This window comes from Chanos chanos, chromosome 14, assembly GCF_902362185.1.
Source record: "Chanos chanos chromosome 14, fChaCha1.1, whole genome shotgun sequence".
Classification (NCBI taxonomy): domain Eukaryota; kingdom Metazoa; phylum Chordata; class Actinopteri; order Gonorynchiformes; family Chanidae; genus Chanos; species Chanos chanos.
Window position 1 is genome coordinate 13156526 of NC_044508.1, and position 21578 is coordinate 13178103.

General features: G+C 39.5%; 2 protein-coding genes across 2 annotated transcripts; both read left to right on the plus strand.

Annotated features, from left to right (window-relative positions):
* Window positions 1–373: 373 nt before the first annotated feature.
* inpp5d (inositol polyphosphate-5-phosphatase D) lies at window positions 374–15561 on the plus strand. Its single transcript, XM_030791328.1, has 27 exons — window positions 374–536; window positions 1804–1867; window positions 3803–3938; window positions 4630–4792; window positions 5063–5203; window positions 5410–5500; window positions 5844–5921; window positions 6116–6193; window positions 6694–6814; window positions 7022–7128; window positions 7363–7465; window positions 7932–8128; window positions 8368–8485; window positions 8582–8678; window positions 9232–9370; window positions 10431–10539; window positions 10982–11070; window positions 11738–11819; window positions 11995–12084; window positions 12457–12567; window positions 12717–12796; window positions 12999–13086; window positions 13357–13503; window positions 13704–13752; window positions 14011–14217; window positions 14355–14818; window positions 15108–15561. Exons 1-27 carry the CDS (start codon window positions 391–393, stop codon window positions 15155–15157), a joined length of 3345 nt encoding a protein of 1114 aa, XP_030647188.1. The 5' UTR covers window positions 374–390; the 3' UTR covers window positions 15158–15561.
* An 874-nt stretch (window positions 15562–16435) lies between these two features.
* On the plus strand, window positions 16436–20609 carry smx5. Its single transcript, XM_030791534.1, has 5 exons — window positions 16436–16475; window positions 16923–16990; window positions 17256–17286; window positions 17384–17443; window positions 19601–20609. Exons 1-5 carry the CDS (start codon window positions 16473–16475, stop codon window positions 19724–19726), a joined length of 288 nt encoding a protein of 95 aa, XP_030647394.1. The 5' UTR covers window positions 16436–16472; the 3' UTR covers window positions 19727–20609.
* The last annotated feature ends 969 nt before the right edge of the window (window positions 20610–21578 follow it).

The following is a 21578-nucleotide window of genomic DNA, read 5'->3' on the forward strand; positions in this document are numbered from 1 at the left end:
CTTTCTCTCCAGGCCTCTCTGTCTCTCTCTCTCTCTCTCGCTCTCTCTCTCTCTCTTTAACATATGAAATGCAGAGAGCTCAGAATGAGGAAGTTCACCGTCGAGTTTGTGGCAGCTTCCTTTTTGGTGCTTTCGCCTCTCTAACAGGAAGAGAGAGAAACAGTGGGGCAGAGAGAGAGAGAGAGACAGAGAGAGAGCGAGAGATAGAGAAAGAGAGAGAGGGAGTGACAATCAGACACAGACACCATGGTGAAAAGGACCAAAGGGACCCACTGAAGTCGCCCTTGTGTGCATCTAAGATTTTCCCCCTCAAGCAGATGTGAACTAGAGGGTCACGTCCCTTGTAGCGCGAGTGAGTTTCAGGAAAGGGGGTAGATCAAGCTGGATAGGATGTTTGGTACCCACCATCAGCCGTGGTACCACGGCAATATCACCCGGTCCACTGCTGAGGACCTGCTTTCCAAAGCGGCAAAAGATGGCAGCTTCCTGCTCAGAGATAGCGAATCAATCCAAGGGGCATATGCCTTATGTGTCCTGTAAGTATATTGTGACCATTGCACTGTATTCTTTCTTTTTCTTTTTCTTCTTCTTCTTCCTCTTCCTCTTCTTCTTTTTGAAAAGTATCCAACAGCTGCATCTCAATACTATGAAGTGGTCGGGGATCCATAGAGCTTTGGAGAATTCTGCGTTGTACTTAAAGGAATTCTCTTAACTAGGTTTGATGTGACATATTCAAAAAGATGAAACTTTTTTTGCATGTCAGTGGCAGTTATGAAAAGCAGGGAAATAAGCCGTAGAATTGACAAGAGAAATTTTCCAGTGGCGTGAATTATTAGGGTAGCCTGGCGCAAGAGACTGACCCGATGTGGTAAAATTAACCTGGGTACCAGTGGGAGTTTTTCTTTTCTTTTCTTTTTTTTTTTTTTTTGCTTTTGTTTGTTTTTTCAGCCATGCACTGCGACTAGTGAGTTGCAGCGCAATTGTAACCAGTGCCAAAACAGATGAATCTATCAATTGCATAATGTCAAAGGTATCTGTGGCCTGGTCTACAACAGATAATGTTCTAAAGTAAAATATTTAATTATGCAGAATGCTCCCCTGTCCACATTGTGTCTCTACTGGTTTTAAATCCCTTCATCAAAAGACACTGTATAGGTTCAGCTTCAGTGATTTACTTAAAAAAGAGAGAGAGTTCTAAGACAAACATACTTTCAGTAAATGACGTTGCCTTGTGTGTGTGCGTGTGTGTGTGCGTCTGTGTGTGTGTGTGTGTGTCTACTGCACCTTTACTTATTAGGTGTATTTCTATAGACCAGTTAATACTTTCATGCTATTTATCAGTGCAGTTAAAACACACCGAATGAAATCAAATTTCTGATGACCTAGACTGTATGTATGTGTGGAACCCTCCGCAATGAATGTAAGAATTGGTCTTTCTATCTGTAACAGTCAGTAGCTGCCTAAACCACAGGCCTGTGCAAACTTTAGAACATGTCTCTATGTGCAGGTCTGCTATTTTTCAGCGTATTACAATTGCAAAACATTTTCAGCATCGCTGCACTGGAGACAAACACAAAATACACAAAAAAAAACATAAACATGTGTATAGATTTTTTTAGGAGAAATAACAAAGTTACAAGCAAAACAGTGCAGCCAAGCAAGTATGTTTGAATTACACAATGCATGTCAGGCTTAATGACTAAATTTTATGTCTGAGTTCATCCACGTATTCAGGCTGTTTTTCTCTGCAGGCTCTAACTTTATTGTATTCAACACAAATGCATTTTTTTTTTTCACGTTCAGATTCCAGAACTGTGTTTACACCTATAGAATATTACCCAACGAAGAGAAGAAGCTCTCTGTTCAGGTAAGAGATTGAGAAAATAGAAAAATATGAAAGTCCTCAGTCTACCAGGTGTTACATGTAAGGAGAAACTATTTTCAGACTGCACTCTTATGCGTCAGAGTACTTCTGCTTATGATGGCAATGAGCTCGAAACTTTTCAGTTGTAATGGCTGAATTCAGGAAGTAAGATTTTTTAAGGCAAAGACAAACACAAATTAAAGCTTTTTAAAGAACTTGAATTCTTCACATTGTACTGTCACAGTCAACATGGAATAATTATAATACTTTTGTGTCAGTTTGTTATCGGTCAGATTATTGAATTTCTCGCAGCAGCAAAAAAAAGTTGCATGTATGATTCATTTGTGATCTATTTTTAAATGAAACATAACAATAACGTACATGAGATTACGGTCACGGATACAGCTCATATTTAAATATTTTACACCATATTATACTACACTATACTCAAAGCTCCCCAATAAATTGACGAGTTAGGCCATGGCACCGAGGGATACCATTGCACACGTACATATTACCTCTTACCTTCTGAGTTCTACAACATATCAGCCATATTGTTAGCCCGCCTTTTTCTTATCACAAGTGTGTAACCCACTGCACTGCCAGTTGGTTCCTCAGCTGTTCTGGTCTCTCAGTTAACATTGTGTAGGCGTTTTGTCTCTTGATTATCACAACTCAACACAACGTACAACAACACAAGTGCCTCAAGCTACATTGTGTGTGTGGGCGTACGCGTGTGTGTTTGTCCAGACCGTGGACATAGCTCTTTACCGGCTATAACAGTCCGATGTCTAAATGCTAAGTTATTGGTAAAAAGTGTCGAAAAGGAAAAAAAAAAGACTTTTTGCAATGTCGGTATTTGACCTTTGCTATTCTGTCTCGGTCAGATGTTCAGTGGCAGCCTTCAAAAATCTGGGTGGGTCTGTCATGCATTTTATCTACACTGGTAGGTGACAGATGAAGGTGTGTGACAGAACCCCATTTAACTCCTTGTTTTAAAAAACCTGTAAAAGCCCTTACCGAGAGTACCCTTTCATATCTCTAGCCATCACACCTCTTCCTCCTCCAGCACTCTGCTTCTATAGAGTTTCAGCTCTAAAGGATCCTCTCGCGTGGGAGTAAGAAAAGCCACAAGGTTCCTCTTAAGCTTGGCTGTTCAATGGAAACTTTGTCAAATCTGTGTTTTTAATGTCTCATTAGCGTCCATAAGACAGAGTGAAAATTCTCGGCATTGGCTTAAATTGGTCAGTTACCCAATAAACTTATCGTGCATGATTGTGTGGGCGGAGGACTATACGAGTGTGACATCCATTTTGTGTGCAAAAGCCATTTTTGAGTTGGACTTGACCTTTGTTTTTAGACCACAGAAAAGCTCTTCCTACCAAGGTTCTCACTAAAGAGTACTGTTAGTATACTTTGACCCTGGTATAATTCTATTAGAGAATGTAATATTAAACACACAGGAGATCTTTTGCCACCCAGTTGTAAATGAAACAGAACAGTTCAGGAATGGAAAATCTACATCATGCACTTAGTTTCACCTTGTTTGGCACTTGGTTAAACACTCTGAGTTTCTGCATTGAAAAGGTTAAAACCTTATGGTAAAGCTCCATAAAGAAGCTAGTTAGGTCAGGTGACTTGGTGTTAAAGCTCCAAAGTCCTTGAAAAACAGAGCCTTTGAAGTGCGCTGTACGGATGTTTATAGAAGAAAACGATTCTCGAGCTACACAGAATAATGCTGCAATGCACAACTAGTCCTTTACCAAGTGAGTAAACAGATGTATGTGCGCATGTGCGTTTGTGCTAGTGTTAGTTAACTTGTGTGTTTTCTAGTACGTATGTGGGTATATATTTGAGTGCATTTGCAAGTGCTGGCATATAAATGTATTCAGTCTGACAGAAGGTCAACCTGCCTCAGTCCCTCTGTTCTCTCTGTAGGCATCTGAGGGCGTGCCCATCCGTTTTTTCGTGGCACTACCCGACCTTGTGGAAGCATATTATAAAGAAAACATGGGCTTAGTTACGCACCTTCAATACCCCGTGCAGAAGGAGGAGGAACCAGAAGAGGAACCAGGTAAGAGTTCCATCATCTGACCTTCACTTACAACAGTGAATGTGATTTCGCTGAGAAGGGCATGTTCCTTGATCAACATTCCTCTGTTGTTAATGGAATAATATTGTCTGTTATCCAGTGATTGCTCTCTGACATCATCAGTGTGGGCATCCCACTCTTCTTCTTCAGAACCATTTCAAAATTCCCTCCAGAACACCCCAATTGATTTCTGAGAGGGGGTAAGAGCGAAAAAATTCCTTGAGTTATGGAAAATATTTTAGCTGCATCTCTTTCAGTCATTCGTTTAAATGAGCACTCTCAGATGTGTTCGTGTAGCTAGCCAGCTAGGCAGCTTGATAGTTATACAAATGAGTCTGGTTTAGTGCCTTTGTGAGCAACACAAAGACCCACGATGATCACATTTCGCCTCTAATACTTTACATTAAAAAAGGATTTCCCCTCGAGGCAGACACGTCATGCCCATTCAAGCCATAGGTGGGTCCTTCAGGGGCTAAATGACAGTGCTTGTAACACGTGCCGATGACATCAGAGGGAAGTGACTGGTTGATGGGAATGTCTCCCCAGGAACATGTACTACCTGGTGAAATCATGTTCGCCCGATTATAACTAACCTTATTCTTACAAGAGTTTTGGAACAACAGTGAAATCTCTATCATGGGCATTGGTATACTTTTCTCCTTTTTCTCCACAGAACCAAGTAGCTTACCTCCTCAACTTCCACCAAGAAACGTCCTTCAGTCGTCAGGCAACGAAAGCAAAGATACTCACGCTGATGCAGTTAGAGGCTATGAGCTTACACGCCTGTCTATCTCAGACAACCTTCTAAGCCGTCTGCAGCATGTTGACATGTCAAAGTACATAAAACCTGCTCACTCATCAACTTGGTCACTCGATAACTCGCTCATATACTCATTCACACCTATGCACTCAGCCACTCCATCAGGGAGTCACTTACTCAGTCACCCACACACAGATTTACTCAAGAGAGTAAATCTGTGTTTGTATGGAAGAACATTGAAACAGAAAGCCATTAAACTTTATTGTTTTGCCTTACAAAAGTGGAGAAATTCGATTTGTAGTCATTCATTTTCTCCGTGAGAAAACAAATGAATTTTAATGTGCAGTGTTCCAGATGAACATCAGAAACTGATCCAGGAGTATGTCCGTTCCTCTGTGGTAATGGATGCAGAGCAGGTACAGAATGGGAACCCCACCCTGCCCCATTTTAGGAAGCTGACCACAAACATCTGCAAGAGCCTAAACAGGTGAATTTGGTAGAGCTAAATTAATCCTATTGCATATTTTGCTCAATCAGGATTTCCAATTGGCATTGGTAGGTAATTCAGTTGTCAATTGAGAATATGACATATTTCGTGTAAAAGCAATTGAAATGTTTTCAGTCTAAATCGCTATATCTAAAGCATACATGTTATCAGTTGTTCATTCATTCATTCATTCATTCCTTTAACAGTGAAATTGCTCGTACACTCCCAACACTGGAAGCACTCCTGAAGGTTCTAGACCAGCCTCTCTCCCCTGGAGTTGGAAGACTTCGGAGTCAGGTATAGGATGACTTATTCTGTGTTACATATTCTGTACTGTATACTCAGAAAACTCTTTCTTATTGAAGTAGTATGTTAATACGCTGGTGAATACAAGAACATTTGACTAAAGCTAGTTACTTGACAAATATCATTAACTTCAATTCAAATTATGTCCAAAAATTTATGTAGAAGTAACATCTATATTTTCACATAAGCAATTTGCGTGGGTAGTGTTTATTTCTCTTTTGTGTAAATGTCTGTAATTTATTTAATTTGAAGTACTATTTATTTTTGTTACGTACAACTAATGATTATTGTGTACATAAGAATGTGCCATCATGTTGCTTCACTTTCGTTTCAGATTTCAGCTGATGCTGGACAGTCTGTACCCTTCAGACTTGAGCAACTTACCAAGCTGCTCTACTCAATAGAGGACAAGGTTCGAGTTGTTCTGATATCTTTCTAGTACATGTAGCTAGTACTGAGAATATTGTTAAATTTGAATTTTAGTGATCAGTGGCAGTGTTATTTAATCACTTACTTTATTTATTTATTTAGTTATTGTTGTTTATGTATGGATCTCTGTAAAGACGTTGTTCTCATATTTAACTGTTTGCCTGCTTGTTTTTACAGACCAAGAATATTGTGTTTGATTCTGTTGGATTTGACGGAGGCCACAGAAAGTCACTCATACCCCCAGTTACATTTGAAGTGAGGAAATCATATGCACGTCACACATTTTCACGCTAAAGTTCAAGGCTGAAAACAAACGTGGTGTTTTCTAATGATGTTTACATTTTTTTTTGTCTCCCAATTGTATCAACCTACAGAGGATACAGAGAATATTTTGCCCTTTTGTTTTGCCTTTCAAAACCACATGCAAATTAGTCAGCGATGACATGTTTTTTTTTTCCTGTGTGTGAGAAATGTTTACACATTACTGCACATTATTCTAACAATCACAGATTAAAAGGGGAAAAAGGCTCCTTCTGTGAACATTATGTGACATTGTTGGTCTACTGCTCCTAACAGAGGGAATGAGGGAGATAGAAATTAAATTAAAAATGAGGGGATGAAAGATATAATCAAAAGAGGAATACAGGGAAAAAAAATGCAAACACACCACAAAAGAATATGAAATCATGAAATGCACACTTTAATTACTGACTTTTCTCTCTGATTAAGTGAATACTCTCATTTCATCCTCACAGGTCAAAACAGATTCTTTGGGAATTTCAACAAAATACCTCAAGGTGGATGTGGAAAGTGGGAAGGTGTACTTTAAGAAATCCAAGGATGGACCTGAGGACAAATATTTTGTTCACGATAAAAGTATGATCTCTTACGTTCATAGAAAGATAGGAAATACTGCTTTGCAAACTTAAGGACTTTGTTTGTTATGGTGGAGTCAATGATTAATAGCATTACCGATTTTGAATTCATTGATCATAATATTGGTTTCTGCCTATGCAAATCTAGTCAAAATGTGCCAGTGATGGTAGTTATTTTTTTTTTTGTATTAATATTTTTAATTGACAGTCTTGCAACTGGTGAAGTCGCAAAAGATGCACACCAAGCTTGTGGTCATCGTGGAGACAGAGAAGGAGAAGACACAGAGAAAAGAGTTTATTTTTGAAGACACAAAGGTGAACCTCTCGTCCTTAACACAGTCTCTCGGACAAACAAACATTAGCGCTCAGTAGAGTAATAATATACAGTCATACTCAGGTTACCGTTTTAGGGAAAGTGTGCAACTAACTATTGGTCCCTCTTTCATGTATGTTTTGCATGTTTGTGTGTGTTTTGCATATGGTGTGTGTGTGTGTGTGTGTGTGTGTGTGTGTGTGTGTGTGTGTGTGTGTGTGTGTGTGTGTCTCCAGAAGCGGGAAGGATTCTGTCAGCTGTTACAGCAGATGAAGAACAAACATTCAGGCAAACCTGAACCAGACATGATCACAATCTTTGTTGGCACATGGAATATGGGTTAGATATTCATCGCTACTCTTTGTCCACCAGTGTCACACATATGAAACACTTGTCCATACAGACTATTAACATCACTGTAAACGTCTAACAAAGCTGTTAAGTTGAAATGTCAGCTTAAGTCAGCAGCGCCAGTGTAGTGACCATAGAGTTTAAAAAAGGAAGAGGGATTACCTCCTGTCTTTTCCACCAACTTCCACTGTTACAACATACAGAATCAGGGCTATGTTAACACAAAGTTCCTCTTCCTTGGGTTTGAAGTGTTTCATCACACAGCAGCTTTAACAGCGGCTGGCACCACAAAATAGCAACAATCAACATAATTCCCATTTGAATCTACGTAATAGAATACCATATATATTTTTTCAACCCAATTCACTGAGTCAAGATGGCCTACACAATCATGGCTAATTGTGGCAAGTGCGCTGATTATTCTCGCTCTATGGTTGTTGTCTTGCATTCACAGGAAATGCTAGCCCTCCCCAGAACATCACATCCTGGTTTCAGTCGAAAGGTCAGGGTAAAACTCGAGATGACACAGCCAATCAGATTCCTCACGATATCTACGTCATCGGAACACAGGAGGACCCCCAGGGAGAGAAGGAGTGGATTGATACTGTCAAAGCTGCACTGAGAGACATTACTAACATAAGCTTTAAACAGGTCAGTGAATATCAGCAGGGAGACACAAGTGTTTTAACTGGCATAATGTACTATTATGTCCATGATTTTTAGAGGTGAAACATGTTAACATGTGTCTGAAATGTAGTCTCTGTCGCTAATGAATGTATGTGTAACAGAAAGAGATTGAAAAGGTGAGAGAGGGATAAAAATAATAAAATAAAAAAGTTGAGGAATGTTTGTCTGTGTCTCTAACACATACATATTGATTTTGTGTTCAGATTGCCACTCAGACTCTGTGGAGTATCCGTATTGTGGTTCTGGCCAAGCCTGAGCATGAGAATCGCATCTCACACATATTCTGTGACAGTGTGAAGACCGGCATTGCCAACCGCCTGGGTAAGCCTGTCATATACCTCTTCCGCCCCAAAGCTAGTATGATCAAAGTAGGGAACAAACAACTACATTTTTTGTTTCGTTTTGTTTATTTTGTAGGTAATAAAGGGGCGGTGGGAGTGTCCTTCATGTTTAATGGCACTTCATTTGGTTTTGTCAACAGTCATTTGACGTCGGGGAGTGAGAAAAAACTCAGGTAGGAATCATAGCCAAGTAGAATAAGGGGTGGAAAGAAGGAGATAAAAGTCAATGAGAAATTAAGAGTCGCAACAACAGCTTTTATGACTGCTAGTACGACTGCTATGACTTATCATAATATAAAATAAGACATTTTGGTACACATTTACCTCGTACAGTACATATAGTACAGTCTTATACAGTGCATAAGTGAAGGGATGTTAACGTCAGTCACATTGGGTGATGGAGCTATCAATAGTCTCAACCCTTACATAAATGTATTTTCAATATCAGTCTACTGGTGTTATGCAGGGAGGAAATGTGGGGGAATCCAGCAATTACCACATTTATTTTTAGACTGATTTTGAATTTGTTCTGCAGATTCTGAGCTCTTCTTTCACTTTCTATCTTCTGGTGACTTTAACTGGTGTCATACAGGATTCAGTGATTTTTGATAGGCATAGAAAACAAATGTATGATAAAAAAATTAAACAGATGATCAATCGGGGGGAAAACAGTCTGTGTTTTGCAGGGGGTAGATGACGACTAACTGTTACCTGTGCTTTCAACAGACGGAATCAGAACTACGTCAGTATTTTACGTTTCTTGAATTTGGGGGACAAGAAGTTAAACCCTTTTGACATCACAAATCGATTCACTCATCTGTTCTGGCTGGGAGATTTGAACTATCGCATTGAACTTCCGTCATCGGTGAGTTGAGATGAACCGATCGATTGTACAACTTCATACTGAAATCTCATGAAGACTATTGGTTTATCCTTTGCAATTTTGTAATGCTCCTAGCAGAAACGTTGCATCATTGTGATCTGCATCTCCACAGATAAATTTGATTTGCACAAGAGCTACCAGAATATTGTTACTTGGTGTTGCCTGAAATCTGACATCATATAAATGCATTTACCAGTTTTTCTTTCCATAAATGGACTTAAACAATATGACTGGTGCAATTTAAATGCAGGTAGTCACGCCATCTCAGTTTATCTGGAGGGAACAGAGTAACACGGTGCTGTGAATGCTTTATTAGCAGTAAAAAAGAGGCAGTAAAGTGTTTTTCAAGTTTTTAAGAGAAATGTCCCTCTAAACATGCCAGATCTTAATCATGATTACTGTTCCTAAGCTCTTATCAGTGTGGATTTAAGACTTGAGTCTTTACATAGTTTTAAAATTTTTCTTACAACACAACGATGTTTGATGTGCAATGTTTTGGCAATTTTCTGACAAATGTTGTGTTTCTTCTTTTTTTCTATTTTGTTGTTCTTTAAAAAGACAGGACAGCAGAAAATGCAGAACAAAATCTTTTTGTAATCTGGTGACTAGTCGACTGAAAAGATCTTCATTTCACTACCATATTTTAAAATATTTTTATAATAAAAGTATGATTGTCAGTAATGTCGAATTGCACAAACTCTTGGTCTGCCGTTCACCCTTTGCTAACTCTTTTTTTTTAAGACACGAAACACCAAGAGCTGTGAAGCCACACTCTAAAAAAGACAATATAAGGTTGCCTTTGCCGCTAAGGCGCGTGTGTGTGTGTGTGTGTGTGTGTGTGTGTGTGTGTCTGTGTGTGTGTGTGTGTGTGTGTGTGTGTTTACGTGGGAGAAAGAAAGAAAGAAAAGAGAACTCGTGGCCAGTGTTTTAATTAGAGAGCTGTCTGGTCTGCTCTTTCGCTCCTTAACAGTTAAGTACAGTTCTCCCTCTGACCTCAAGCACAGGAAAAGTCACCATTTTGCATTGTGCTCTGCGTGTGCAGGAAGCAGAGAACATTGTCACGAAGATCAAACACCAGCAGTACCAGGAGCTACTAGGCCGGGACCAGCTCACCATGGAGAGGGCCGAGGGGAAGGTCTTCCTGCATTATGGTGAGAACTGGTCTATGACGTCTCTCTCATCAACTGAAAAAAAAAAAAGAAAAAGAAAAAAGAAAAAAAAGAAAAAGTTTGTCGTCTAGTCGTCCACTGACTTCCTCCCTAAGCATAGATATGTGAATAGAGAGGTATTGGTGTAGTGGTAAGGGGAATGACTCAAATGAATGGTTAAATATGGGTTAAAATGCCAAGCACCAAAGCTTATTGCTGTTGTGTAATCTGAGAATGGTGACTCACTAGACCTCTGATGTAGATATAAGTTGCGTTAGGTAATGAACAAAACAATAGACAGTTTTAACTGTAAAGACAGAAAGTCCAGAAAAGGTCAAATGATTAATGTGTTGTTTCATTGTATGTCTAGGTTAAAAAGACAAATTGTGTGATGACAGAATGTTTGAAGTGGTTTTGTGTGTTTGTTTTTTTTTTTTTGTCACAGAGGAAGAGGAGATAACATTTGCCCCCACGTATCGTTTTGAGAGAGACACACGGGAGAAATATGTCTACACGAAAGCCAAAGCTACGGGGGTACACTGTGTTTTTTCTCAGATGTCTTTCCTGTCTACAAACAGTGAAAGCAGTAAACCCAGACAGCTAGTTTGTTGTACTGCTCTGATGTAGAAGACTGATATTGTCTTTTCTATAGCTTTACTTTGAGATATCGTCAACCAAGTGTGATCTTCAGCAAGAGAGAGTGCAGTGACTGAGTTTTGCCTTGTCTCCTGTCAATATGATTTCAACTGAGTTGCCATTTAGTGGCTTTCATACTGTTTAATGTTAATAGATCAATCACAAAAATGTTGACCTTTCCATCGAAAACTTCTCCCTATTTTTTTCTCCCTTTCCTTGTCCTAATGGATCTGGTCTGAAAATTATCCTAGTCAACTTGTAATACTTTTCTAAATGCTTGGCCCATTTTTTTGAATGTATAACAGGCAGTTTAAAAAACTAGCGTGCTCTACAATAGATTACCTGAATATGGTCATGTGGCCCTGAAACAGTTAATAGTGAGTGGCTCAGACCTGTTTTCACACTAGGTCAAACACAGGCCTCTGTGGTTTCACACGCTGGTACTGCCTCATCTGTACTTTCCAAAGAACATTCTAGAAGATTGGAGCTTATGATTTTTTTCAGTGTGAAACTTCACAAGAGATTCATCGTTATTCTGTTTCTCCCTTCTTTTTTATCCACTCAGACCAAATACAACCTTCCGTCATGGTGTGACCGTGTGCTGCGAAAGTCTTACCCTCTAGTACATGTGGTCTGCCAGTCATATGGTAAGTCGATTCTTTCATTTTTTTTTCCCCTTGGGTACTATCAGAATGATGGTTTTAGTGGTTTTGATATGAGTCAGTAAAATATTCTCTCATTTGTAGCCATATAACTTCACCTGTTTAAAGGTGTTTCTCAATTAGTGTTTTTGTTTGTTCATTCATATTTTTGATCCTGCAGGGTGCACGAATGATATTATGACAAGCGACCACTCCCCAGTATTTGCAACATTTGACGTTGGTGTGACTTCACAGTTTGTCTCAAAGAATGGTACGATATGTTTCAACAGTACAATTATATCTGTGGCAAAATTTACCACTTGTAAAAGGAGTAGTTTTGTGGATTTGTAATTAGGTTAGAATCAGTGTCGTGATGTTGGATTTATGGGCACTGAATTATGGGAACAAAACGTTATTCAGCCAGGTGATTTTTTTTATTGGAGTTGTCATTACAGTAAGTTCTCATCACACATACAGGTCAAGGGCAAGTACTAGAGACAGCAGAGAACAAGGTCTGTCTTTTGGGCAGACAATTCTTGCATTTTAGAAAGTACAGAAACTCATTTATGAGCAGAGCATCGTGATAAATGATGAAATAAGCGTTTATTTAACTGGGCTCTCTCTTGTTTTTACCCCCCCACAGATCCCACAGGTGAATCTCAGGGAGTGATTAAGTTCATGAATTGTGTGGCAACTCTAATGACTAAAGCAAAGACCAAGTTCTTTATCGAGTACCACTCAAGCTGTTTGGAAAGTAAAGACTTTCTTCAAATCCTTTTTTTTTTTATAAAAACGCAAATAAAATTGATATATTGATATATATATATAAAATGTCTGTAGACTCAGTTTCTCTCCCAATATGTATTTGATAAAAAAAAAAAATCTGTTCCAATTCTCTGACAGAGTTTGTGAAAAGCCCTGAAGGCGAGAATCAGGAGAATCCAGAAGGCTCAATAAAAGTTCGCTTTGGGACGCAAGTTGAGGTAGCGTCAGTGTTGCCCTCCTGCAAGATACTTTTTTGAATGCTTTAAAGTATGTGATGATAAATGTTGGACACATATTGGCAGGTGATAGACAAATGCATATTTGTAATTTTTAAGGTTCATCCTAATTTTTACTTCAAAATGTGTTTCTTTTTTCTTTTTTTGCTAAAAGTATTTATTGGTTTGTTTGTTCATTTGCTAGCTTACACCCATCATCTCTGATCCGGAATATTTGCTGGATCAGCACATTCTCATTTGTGTAAAGTCCACAGACTGTGATGAATCTTATGGTAAGAGACTATGCCGAGAACATGCACTCACACTCAGCTATTTTCATACCTCTGTCTTCCTTTACATTGTATTTTAACAACCAGAGGGTTTGTGTGTGTGTTTCTGTGTGTGTGTTTCTGTGTGTGTGTGTGTGTGTGTGTGTGTGAGTGTGAGTGTGAGTGTGTGTGTGTGTGTGTGTGTGTGTGTGTGAGTGTGTGTGTGTGTCAGGGGCGGGGAGGATATGCTGTGAAAGTGTAAGATTTGTGTTTGTGTGTTTGTATTTGCTAAAGGTGAAGGCTGTGTGGCTCTGCGGGCTGCAGAGCGCAGTCATACCGACTTTCAGATCGCACTTACTCATCACGGAGAATTGACAGGCAACTTGAGTGGCAGCATCCAGTTACGCACTTCTGAGGGCAAACAAACGGAAAAATTATACGGTGAATGTCATTCAACCTTTTTTTTTATCTTTTAAGTCTGTTTCAGAACTGACTGAGTTTAAAACTGGTCCTTTAAATAGGCCAGCTTGATTATCTAGTTTGGTATCAAGACTTTTAGGTTTTCTTAAAAGCATAACGTGATGATTTCATATCATTCAGTATAAAACTGACTGGTTATTCTCTCTTCATTTTCACTCCAGATTTCATCAAAGTGGAGAGGGATGACTCAGGAGCCAATAAAGGCAACAAGTAAGCCATTGGTTTTCATGTTCCATGGCCACCAATCAGGGCGGTTAGTGGTAGTTACTTATACAGTTAGCAGTGCAACTGATTAGCAACAGTAACCTTTTATTTGACTTCTAGGGAAATGGAGGGTGGAAATCACTGACTATTTAGCAAAAAAAGATCTCTTATTCACATGTTTAAGTTTGAATAACTCAGAGTGACCTTGGTAAGGGGAGAATGCATATTCTTATAGTGGAGAGGGAATGTTCTGTCATTATACAGGTCAGCTATGGGCTTGCCCACTGATATTAGTAACCCCAATTACATGAGCTACAAGGCCAACAGCGCAGGAGATAAAGGCTGGAGTTACAGTATGCCTCCCAGGGCAGGGTCCTCTGCTAAGGACGTGACCTCTGGCAATATCTCACCAAAAAAGAGCGGGTACGACCACTCCATGCGCAGCCCCACTGGAAAAGTGTCTGACACAGTGTAAGTGCTTTACTGGGGATGTTAATATTCTCTGTAGTTGTGATTGGTCTTTATTAATGTTACTACTGATTGTTCGGTGCTTTCGTTGGCTTGATGTAAGGGTTCATGGCTATAACTCTTGGATTTTTGGGGAACAGAACCGAAGAAGGTCAGCCCGCTGAAATGTTTGACAACCCTCTCTACGGCTCAATGAGCTCAGCCGGCAAACGGGGCAAAGACGCGGACTCCCTGAGAAAGGACCATCTCACCGCGCTTGAGCAGCATTTTGCCTTTCCCAAGACCTCAGACCAAGACAGTGATCGCCCACCCGTACCCACCCCTCGCAACCGCTCCTACACCTGCTCCGAGACCAAACCCCACGTGTCCTCCCCCTCAGTCGCCAGTAGCAACAACCTACAGCCGCAGCCCATCACTAAGAAGTGTGTGGTTCCCTCCCGGTCCGACGGGGGCATGATGGCGTCCAGTAGGCCTCCACTCCCGGTGAAGTCTCGCCCAGGGCAGGAATCCCAGCCTCAGGTCAAACCTCGAGACTACAGAGACAGCTCTGAGCTCCCCAGTAAGACCCGACCACCCAGGCCTGGTCAACCACTTCCTAAAGACGGTAAGAGAACTTAGTGTTCTTTATGTGGTATGTCCTGTGCCCTTTAGCATGAAAGTGGGACAAGTGAGAGCACTTTTGAACTATCTTAAAGCTTCACTTTCACTTCCGTTGAAAGATGCATTCACGTCTGGTCAGTCTGGAGAACAGGTACATCAGTTGCAAAATTATGTTTCTGTGGAGTAAGATGCAGTTGATAAAATGCCTTATTCATTGATTTGAGTACCTCACTTTTGTACCACTTTACAGTTCATCTTTTGGGTAATTGGATTTTGTCCCTCCTTGTCCTCAGGGCATCATGAAACAACACAGCCTTCCAAGATGGGTCGTCCTTTAAAATGACTTCTCTCCAGTGTTCCATGGAATAAAAGCCTTCTCTGCATTGCTCAAGCTGGAAATGTGACAAAAACCTAAGACTTTCAAACAAACCAATCTAAAAGCAAAAGATGGGTTGGTTGGTCTCTCTGTTAAACATGACCATTCACTCATCTTTTTTTAAAATGTTACCAATTCTGTTGTTTCATAAAACTGGCAAATGTTTCCTTTGTGACATAAATGAACAGCCCAGTCAGTATCTATAATCCAAAATGCTCTTTTTTTCTGATGAATTTTTCTTCAGTCTTGAAAAAGACAGTGCTGACACTTATATCAGTTTGCTGAAACTCAAGCTACAGTTTTGCTTTCAAAAATGCATCCTGGTTAAAAAGTGTTTAACCAAAATGGCATATTGTGTTCAACGTTTTTGATCAGAATTTCATTGGTACATTGTTTTGAATCTCTCAGATTATTTTCATAATATCAAATTCTCAAAGCAAAGTGGTTTGCTCATCAGAAAGGGAACCACATGTTTTTTTCAAAGCTGTGAATCTCTCTGCTTTGGTCCAGGAGAGGAACATTTGGATCTGGTCAAATTTTTTCTCTTCCATTTTGCCACAGACTTGCCAAACAGCATACTGCACTTCACTGCATTGATTTGTAAATCACAGGGACTGTTAAGTCAGGGGGGCTTTCTGAGAATTATGGGTTAAAGACTAGATAAACATCAGAATGTGTTATTGTAAACAATGTTTCTGCCTAACAATTTCTTTAAAGTGAATGTTTATGTTTTTGCAAATGAAAAAATAAAAGTACCTCATACTGAACATGTGGAACGAGAGAATCTAAATATTTTTGAGTTAAATTGTTTAAGTTGGGACTAAGTATTGCCAGTCTGAGTTAGCACGTGAAAGACATGCATTTCATTTCAGAGACGTACGTCATACAGTTAAAAAGTGTCACATAATTTTTAGGTCCAGATTTAAAGAGTTGAAATTCAGCACGCTGGTTACGGCCATGAATGTCATCTCTTTAAATATGAAAGCTACGGTGGAGGTACAACTAGATCTCCGTTATTACTTCGTAAATACTGCCATCTGCTGATGACTTAGTGGTAGAGTCTGAGTTAGCAGAGCTGGTTTGTTGTTGTGTGCATTAAGGTCTAGGCGCTCGGTGGAGTTGATATCGCTGTTCTTAGATCAGTATTCAGAGGCGGCCCAGTACACAGCGTTCAAAAGTCTCATATTTATGACGCATACGAGGCTTGACCAATAGAAATATGGCTAGAAAAGTGTCGGTCGGTATTTGGTGACGTAAAAGAGCCCCGTAGACGCGCGTGAAAATGGTGAGAAATATTTTTTGTTTTTGACAAATATTGAGAACAGTTCATTCTGTGAGTTCGTTTACCAGTTTGCTGCGTTTCGTGCAATGTAATTTAAGTTTTTCCTGCAAGTATTATTTTCGCTTAGACGGTTCACGGGTGGTTATTATGTGACCGGGCTAGCGAGCTAGCTGAGAAGGTTTCTGCGTGCAAATAACGATGATAAAGAGCAAGTTTGAGGACTTATTTGGAACATTTGAGTCTTCAGAATACATTGCCCAAGACATATTAACTCACATACTCTAGTATTAGTCTAACCTAGAGACGTTTGGTAGGCTTTGGCGTGCAAAGCTAGTCCGTCAAATTTCGACTTAGCAAACCACTCAGCTGTAATACTTTAAAGCATGTACAGTCGGAACTCAGCCACAGTTCTCTATCCTCCAGCATAACGCGATCAACTCTTTGTTTCAGCTCTTCTATTCGTTCTTCAAGTCCCTGGTGGGCAAAGACGTAGTTGTGGAACTCAAAAATGACTTGAGGTTGGTGCAGTTCTGTTTTGTGCTTTCACACATGTCTGCGACTTGTAAGAGCCATACAGTCTCCACACTTTTTTTTCTGTACAATACAAAGTTTATTTTCGTTTCAATAGGACTTTTCTGTGTTAACGCTAGTGAGTCACAGTACGAAGAAAGCGGTAGTCACCAGGGGAATTAGACCTCTGACGTAATATGATTTGTTACTTTTTAATTGTTCTGCTTAGTGTATTGTATTTCATGAATTAATACCTCCCCAATACCTTTGCAGCATATGTGGGACCTTACATTCAGTAGACCAGGTATGATCACAGATGTCTATTCATTCTTAAGAGACAGTTACAAAAACAAGTATGTGTCATCTTTCGCTAATTGTTATTATGTGTTCTCTCTTAACAGTATCTTAATATCAAGCTCACAGATATCAGCGTCACTGACCCAGAGAAATATCCACACATGGTAAGTGGCATGTCACTCCTCACCTAAATAGTATAAAAGTTCTGTCAGGGTAAATCTGAATCCATTGATACAGGCAGCTGTGGTTATCCTTAGATATATTTTGTTTTTGCATCTGTTCGATCTCAGTCACTCACAATCAAAGCTAGTTTAATGTTATGTATTGTATTTATCCCTGACTGTGGTAATAAGATGGTTCATGTGATTCACAGGACATACATTAGAACCGGTTGTTTACCTGTGGTTAGTGGAACAGGTTGCTGCTGTGATGCTGGCCACTGGATAGTTTGCCGGTGACGTACAATATTGCCTGTAGATTTAGCAAGCTTACGGTGTACGGAATATGCCACTCCTGACAGATGATGTAGGAGTGTGACAGGTGGGGACAAAAAAATATTGTATGATGATAACTTAGGAAGTGCCTGTCGGTAAAGATCCTGCCTGTCCAGGTAAGCTGACATTTGGGACAGAGATGGCCCAGGACCTCACTGTAGGAGACATCCATATCCTTGTATTGTCTGAACAGTTGGTTGTTACTATCTAGTGGGGCAGTAGTGTAATATAAGAAATCAGTCAGACAGTGGCAAACATAGTAAGGCTTATCACTCTCCTTATGCGTTAAAAGGATCAGATTACATAGGCCAAGATACATGATGATAGTGAGGGACGTAGCAAAAATCACCCAATCCCATTAGTGGGACAGGAGTATCTTTGGCTGGTAAACAAGACTGTTCTGGTTACTGAGGTTTCGTATCACTTCTCATACTATTATTCACCATGTACAACAACTACAGGAGATAGAAAGCCAGGAGGAAACCACTTCTGTGTGCTCTGGATCTCAGATAGCCAGAGAACTTTATGTTCATTTAAAAAATAAAAAAAAGTGTTGTTCCTGGCCCCCTCAGAGGAAAAACGCATTCCTCTGGTTTCTCACTCTTTCTTTGGCTTTGTCATCTTAGGCTTACTCCAGCAGGAGGGAAACAAACAGGGGGAGATTTTTTCCATACATTTATACTATCACCTACACGTGTGGGCTTACTGAGTTAAATCAATGAATCAAGTAGTTAAGCACTTACACCAATTAGAAACATAATCATTTGAACAGTGGAAATGTTTCACTTGAGTTGAATGTATCTCTGTTTGTGTGTCTGCTCTCAAGTAAGTGTTTCTCACACCGGAGGTCACTCTGTTCATTTACTACCTAAAGAAAGTTGTTAGGAGTGATAATGGGGCTTGTAAAGCAGGCCTGGTGCCTGTTTGTAATACATGTGTCTCCACACTTCTCCTTCATGTGTAGATCCTTATATTGCAGTATAAGCGTGCAGTATTGTTATGTACTTTCGTAGTGTGATTAGATATGGTGTGATATCTATGTCAGGAGGTTTTTACAGTTACTCCATACCAGCTACATTCAAAGACACGTGCAAATTATAACCGTACCCTGTAGCACAGATTATAGGGCTGTTTCCTGTAAATAGATAAGCATCATTCTGTTTAAAAGAATGTGATGGTCACGGGCATGATCCATGTAACATATCGGCTACCGACTGAAGAGCGAGACAGATGCAGCACAGTGAAAAATTGTCAAGACAATTCTCTGCGTGGTCACACTTTGAGATTGGCAAAGATGATTCAGAGAAGGTAGAGTGTAGCCAATATGTTGCATGCTACATTACAGCAGGCTGTGCTTCTCCTCGCTCTTCAGTAACCAACAGGTAAGTACATCTTTTCTGAAGCAAGACCGTATCGTCAACCAGACCAGGAGTTTTAGTAAAAAAAAAAAAAAACAAGCCTTAGTTGGGGATAGCCATAACAGAGAGTTTTAGGAAACTTCTCTGGCTCTGGTCTTCATTTAGAAGGGTTTATATGAAATGGGGGGGGGGGGTTGTCGTTGTTTGTGTGTTTTTTTGTTTGTTTGTTTTTTTTTTCTTGGTCTGTTGTTGAGACTTGGTTTGAATACACTTTTTCAGTTCTTTCTGAAGTTGTTCCCCAACACATGTGTTCACAATGAACCGAATTTAACACACTCTTTTTTTTTTTTTTTTTTTTTTTGGTCTGACCGGTATCTCCACAGCTCTGCAGCTGACAGCTGTTATCCAGCAGAGTTCATTTCTTTGGCTGTAATGTTATTCTTTCTCCTTTTCTTTTTATTGCCCTCAGCTGTCGGTGAAGAACTGCTTCATCCGTGGCTCTGTGGTGCGGTACGTCCAGCTCCCTGCAGATGAAGTCGACACACAACTCTTGCAGGACGCTGCTCGCAAGGAGGCCATGCAGCAGAAACAGTAATGACGCGTTTTGAGTTTGACACTGCTTTGGTTGGACTGGTGAATGGTTAAGAAAATCAGAACCATCGTGGGAGCCTCATTGGTTCAACAAGATCTTTCTTAATATGTGAAGTCATTTCAAATGTTGTAAGCCCTAAAGGAAGACTTTTGTTTTTGTTGTTAAAGTAGTTCTGCTCCTTTTCTATAGATTTGACAATATAACTGTATTAGTTGGCAAATGGAAAAAGGCATACGCCACAAATGAGCACTAGTCAGTTTTGCAATGTTATTTTGTTTTTGTTTTTTTTGTGATGAAGGCGACTTATAATTCTGAACTGCACCCACACATTTATTTGGTCTTATTGAATGTGGGTAGTAAGTTGTACATTGCTCTGTGTACCTTTGTGTTTGCAACAATGTGGAAAACCCCAAAAGTGTTGGCTTATGTCACTTTTAAGTGATTATTTAAAGTTATCAACTTGTTTTCAGGGCTAGTTTTGCCACAAACCTGTCGTCCAAAACTGATCTGCCCCAGATGTAGATATTTGCAAGCGCAGCTTTGACAAGCAAGGTGAATTGGCACTGTAAATTTCAGAAATTTTGAATTATGGTTTTCATTTTGTACTCGCTTTTCATGACTGTTTGTGGTATCATGAAATGTCAAAAGAAGAAGCCTTCTGATGTCTTTCTGTTAAGATGCTGTGCAATTGATTTATTTTTCAACCAAAAAAAGCAGCGTTCAGAATATTGTTGTTACTGAGGAAGCTCATTTATAAACTTTTTTTTTTTTTTTTTCAAAAAGAAATGTGTGATTGATTGTTTCAGTTAATATCAGGAAATGTTGGCCACTGTAATTTTTTAAAAATGATTTTGGTATTTCATTGAATAAAACACCTTAAAATGGTCGTTTTTGCACGTCCTCCCATATTTTTAGTTTTGTTTTTTTTTTGTTTTGTTTTTTAAAGAAATAAATTTTGTTTTTTTTATTTTTTTATTAACGGTGGAACAAGATAATCGTCGTTGTGTGATCACAACGAAAATCATAATGGAACAGAAGTAGGTCCTGTCATAACTTTACCGGTGCGACGTACTTGGGGGTTTTTGCTTAACACGTTCACCGCTTTCTGAGTACCTGGTGTACCGAGCAGTCGCACAAGCATTGTCTTTCAGGTTTCCCAAAACAAACGAAACGCATGGACCTAACACAGCAGTTGTCAGATACCAAAAGGCTAATGTCAGACTTTAAAAACCTGAATGTGTTTTCTGTTTTGATTAAAAATTAATTAACCCTTCAAAGCACTCGGCGTGAACCGTGGTCGGCTGCACCTTCAGGACTGAACAGCCTTGAACAACAGTGACTTTTTAACGGACATGAGATCGAGGCTTCACATAAGTAAAACAGATTAAACGATGACGAATTAACACATGCGCTTTATCTGCATAAACTGTTGTAAACCTAAGGCGACAAACGGTCATTTCTAATTAGGTTCTGTCCAGGTGTTGTTATTTCGCACGAAATCAGGCAAGATGATAATACAGGTACGTAAATTACAGCGTCAACTTTAACTTTCAGTACATCAGAAACTGATTGGTCTTGTGTCTTCTATCTTGCTCATCAAAGGCCTTTTGAAGGAAAATATTTAGTCTGAACACATAAACCGGCGTAGTTTATGACTTAAACACAAAATTTGTGACTTTGTTCAGTTTCAGTAAATGGTAAGTATTCACACACAAGGGAAAAGGAATGCTGTTTGAAAAAGTGTCGGTATTGACGTCAAGCCTATAAATTAAATCTGTTTGGTTATTCTGAAAATTAGACCACTAAACATTGCTTGTTATGATGCAAATGCAAGTCTCTTGATAACGTTTTACTT

What these genes read in the sequence shown, in the direction of transcription:
- inpp5d (XM_030791328.1), top strand. Translation starts at nt 391, where the DNA reads ATGTTTGGTACCCACCATCAGCCGTGGTACCACGGCAATATCACCCGG. An exon ending in CAGCATGTTGACATGTCAAA is followed by an intron (nt 4,793 to 5,062) that starts GTACATAAAACC and finishes TTTAATGTGCAG; the next exon opens with TGTTCCAGATGAACATCAGA. An exon ending in TACCCCCAGTTACATTTGAA is followed by an intron (nt 6,194 to 6,693) that starts GTGAGGAAATCA and finishes TCATCCTCACAG; the next exon opens with GTCAAAACAGATTCTTTGGG.
- smx5 (XM_030791534.1), top strand. An exon ending in GAACTCAAAAATGACTTGAG is followed by an intron (nt 16,991 to 17,255) that starts GTTGGTGCAGTT and finishes ATACCTTTGCAG; the next exon opens with CATATGTGGGACCTTACATT. An exon ending in CAGAGAAATATCCACACATG is followed by an intron (nt 17,444 to 19,600) that starts GTAAGTGGCATG and finishes TATTGCCCTCAG; the next exon opens with CTGTCGGTGAAGAACTGCTT.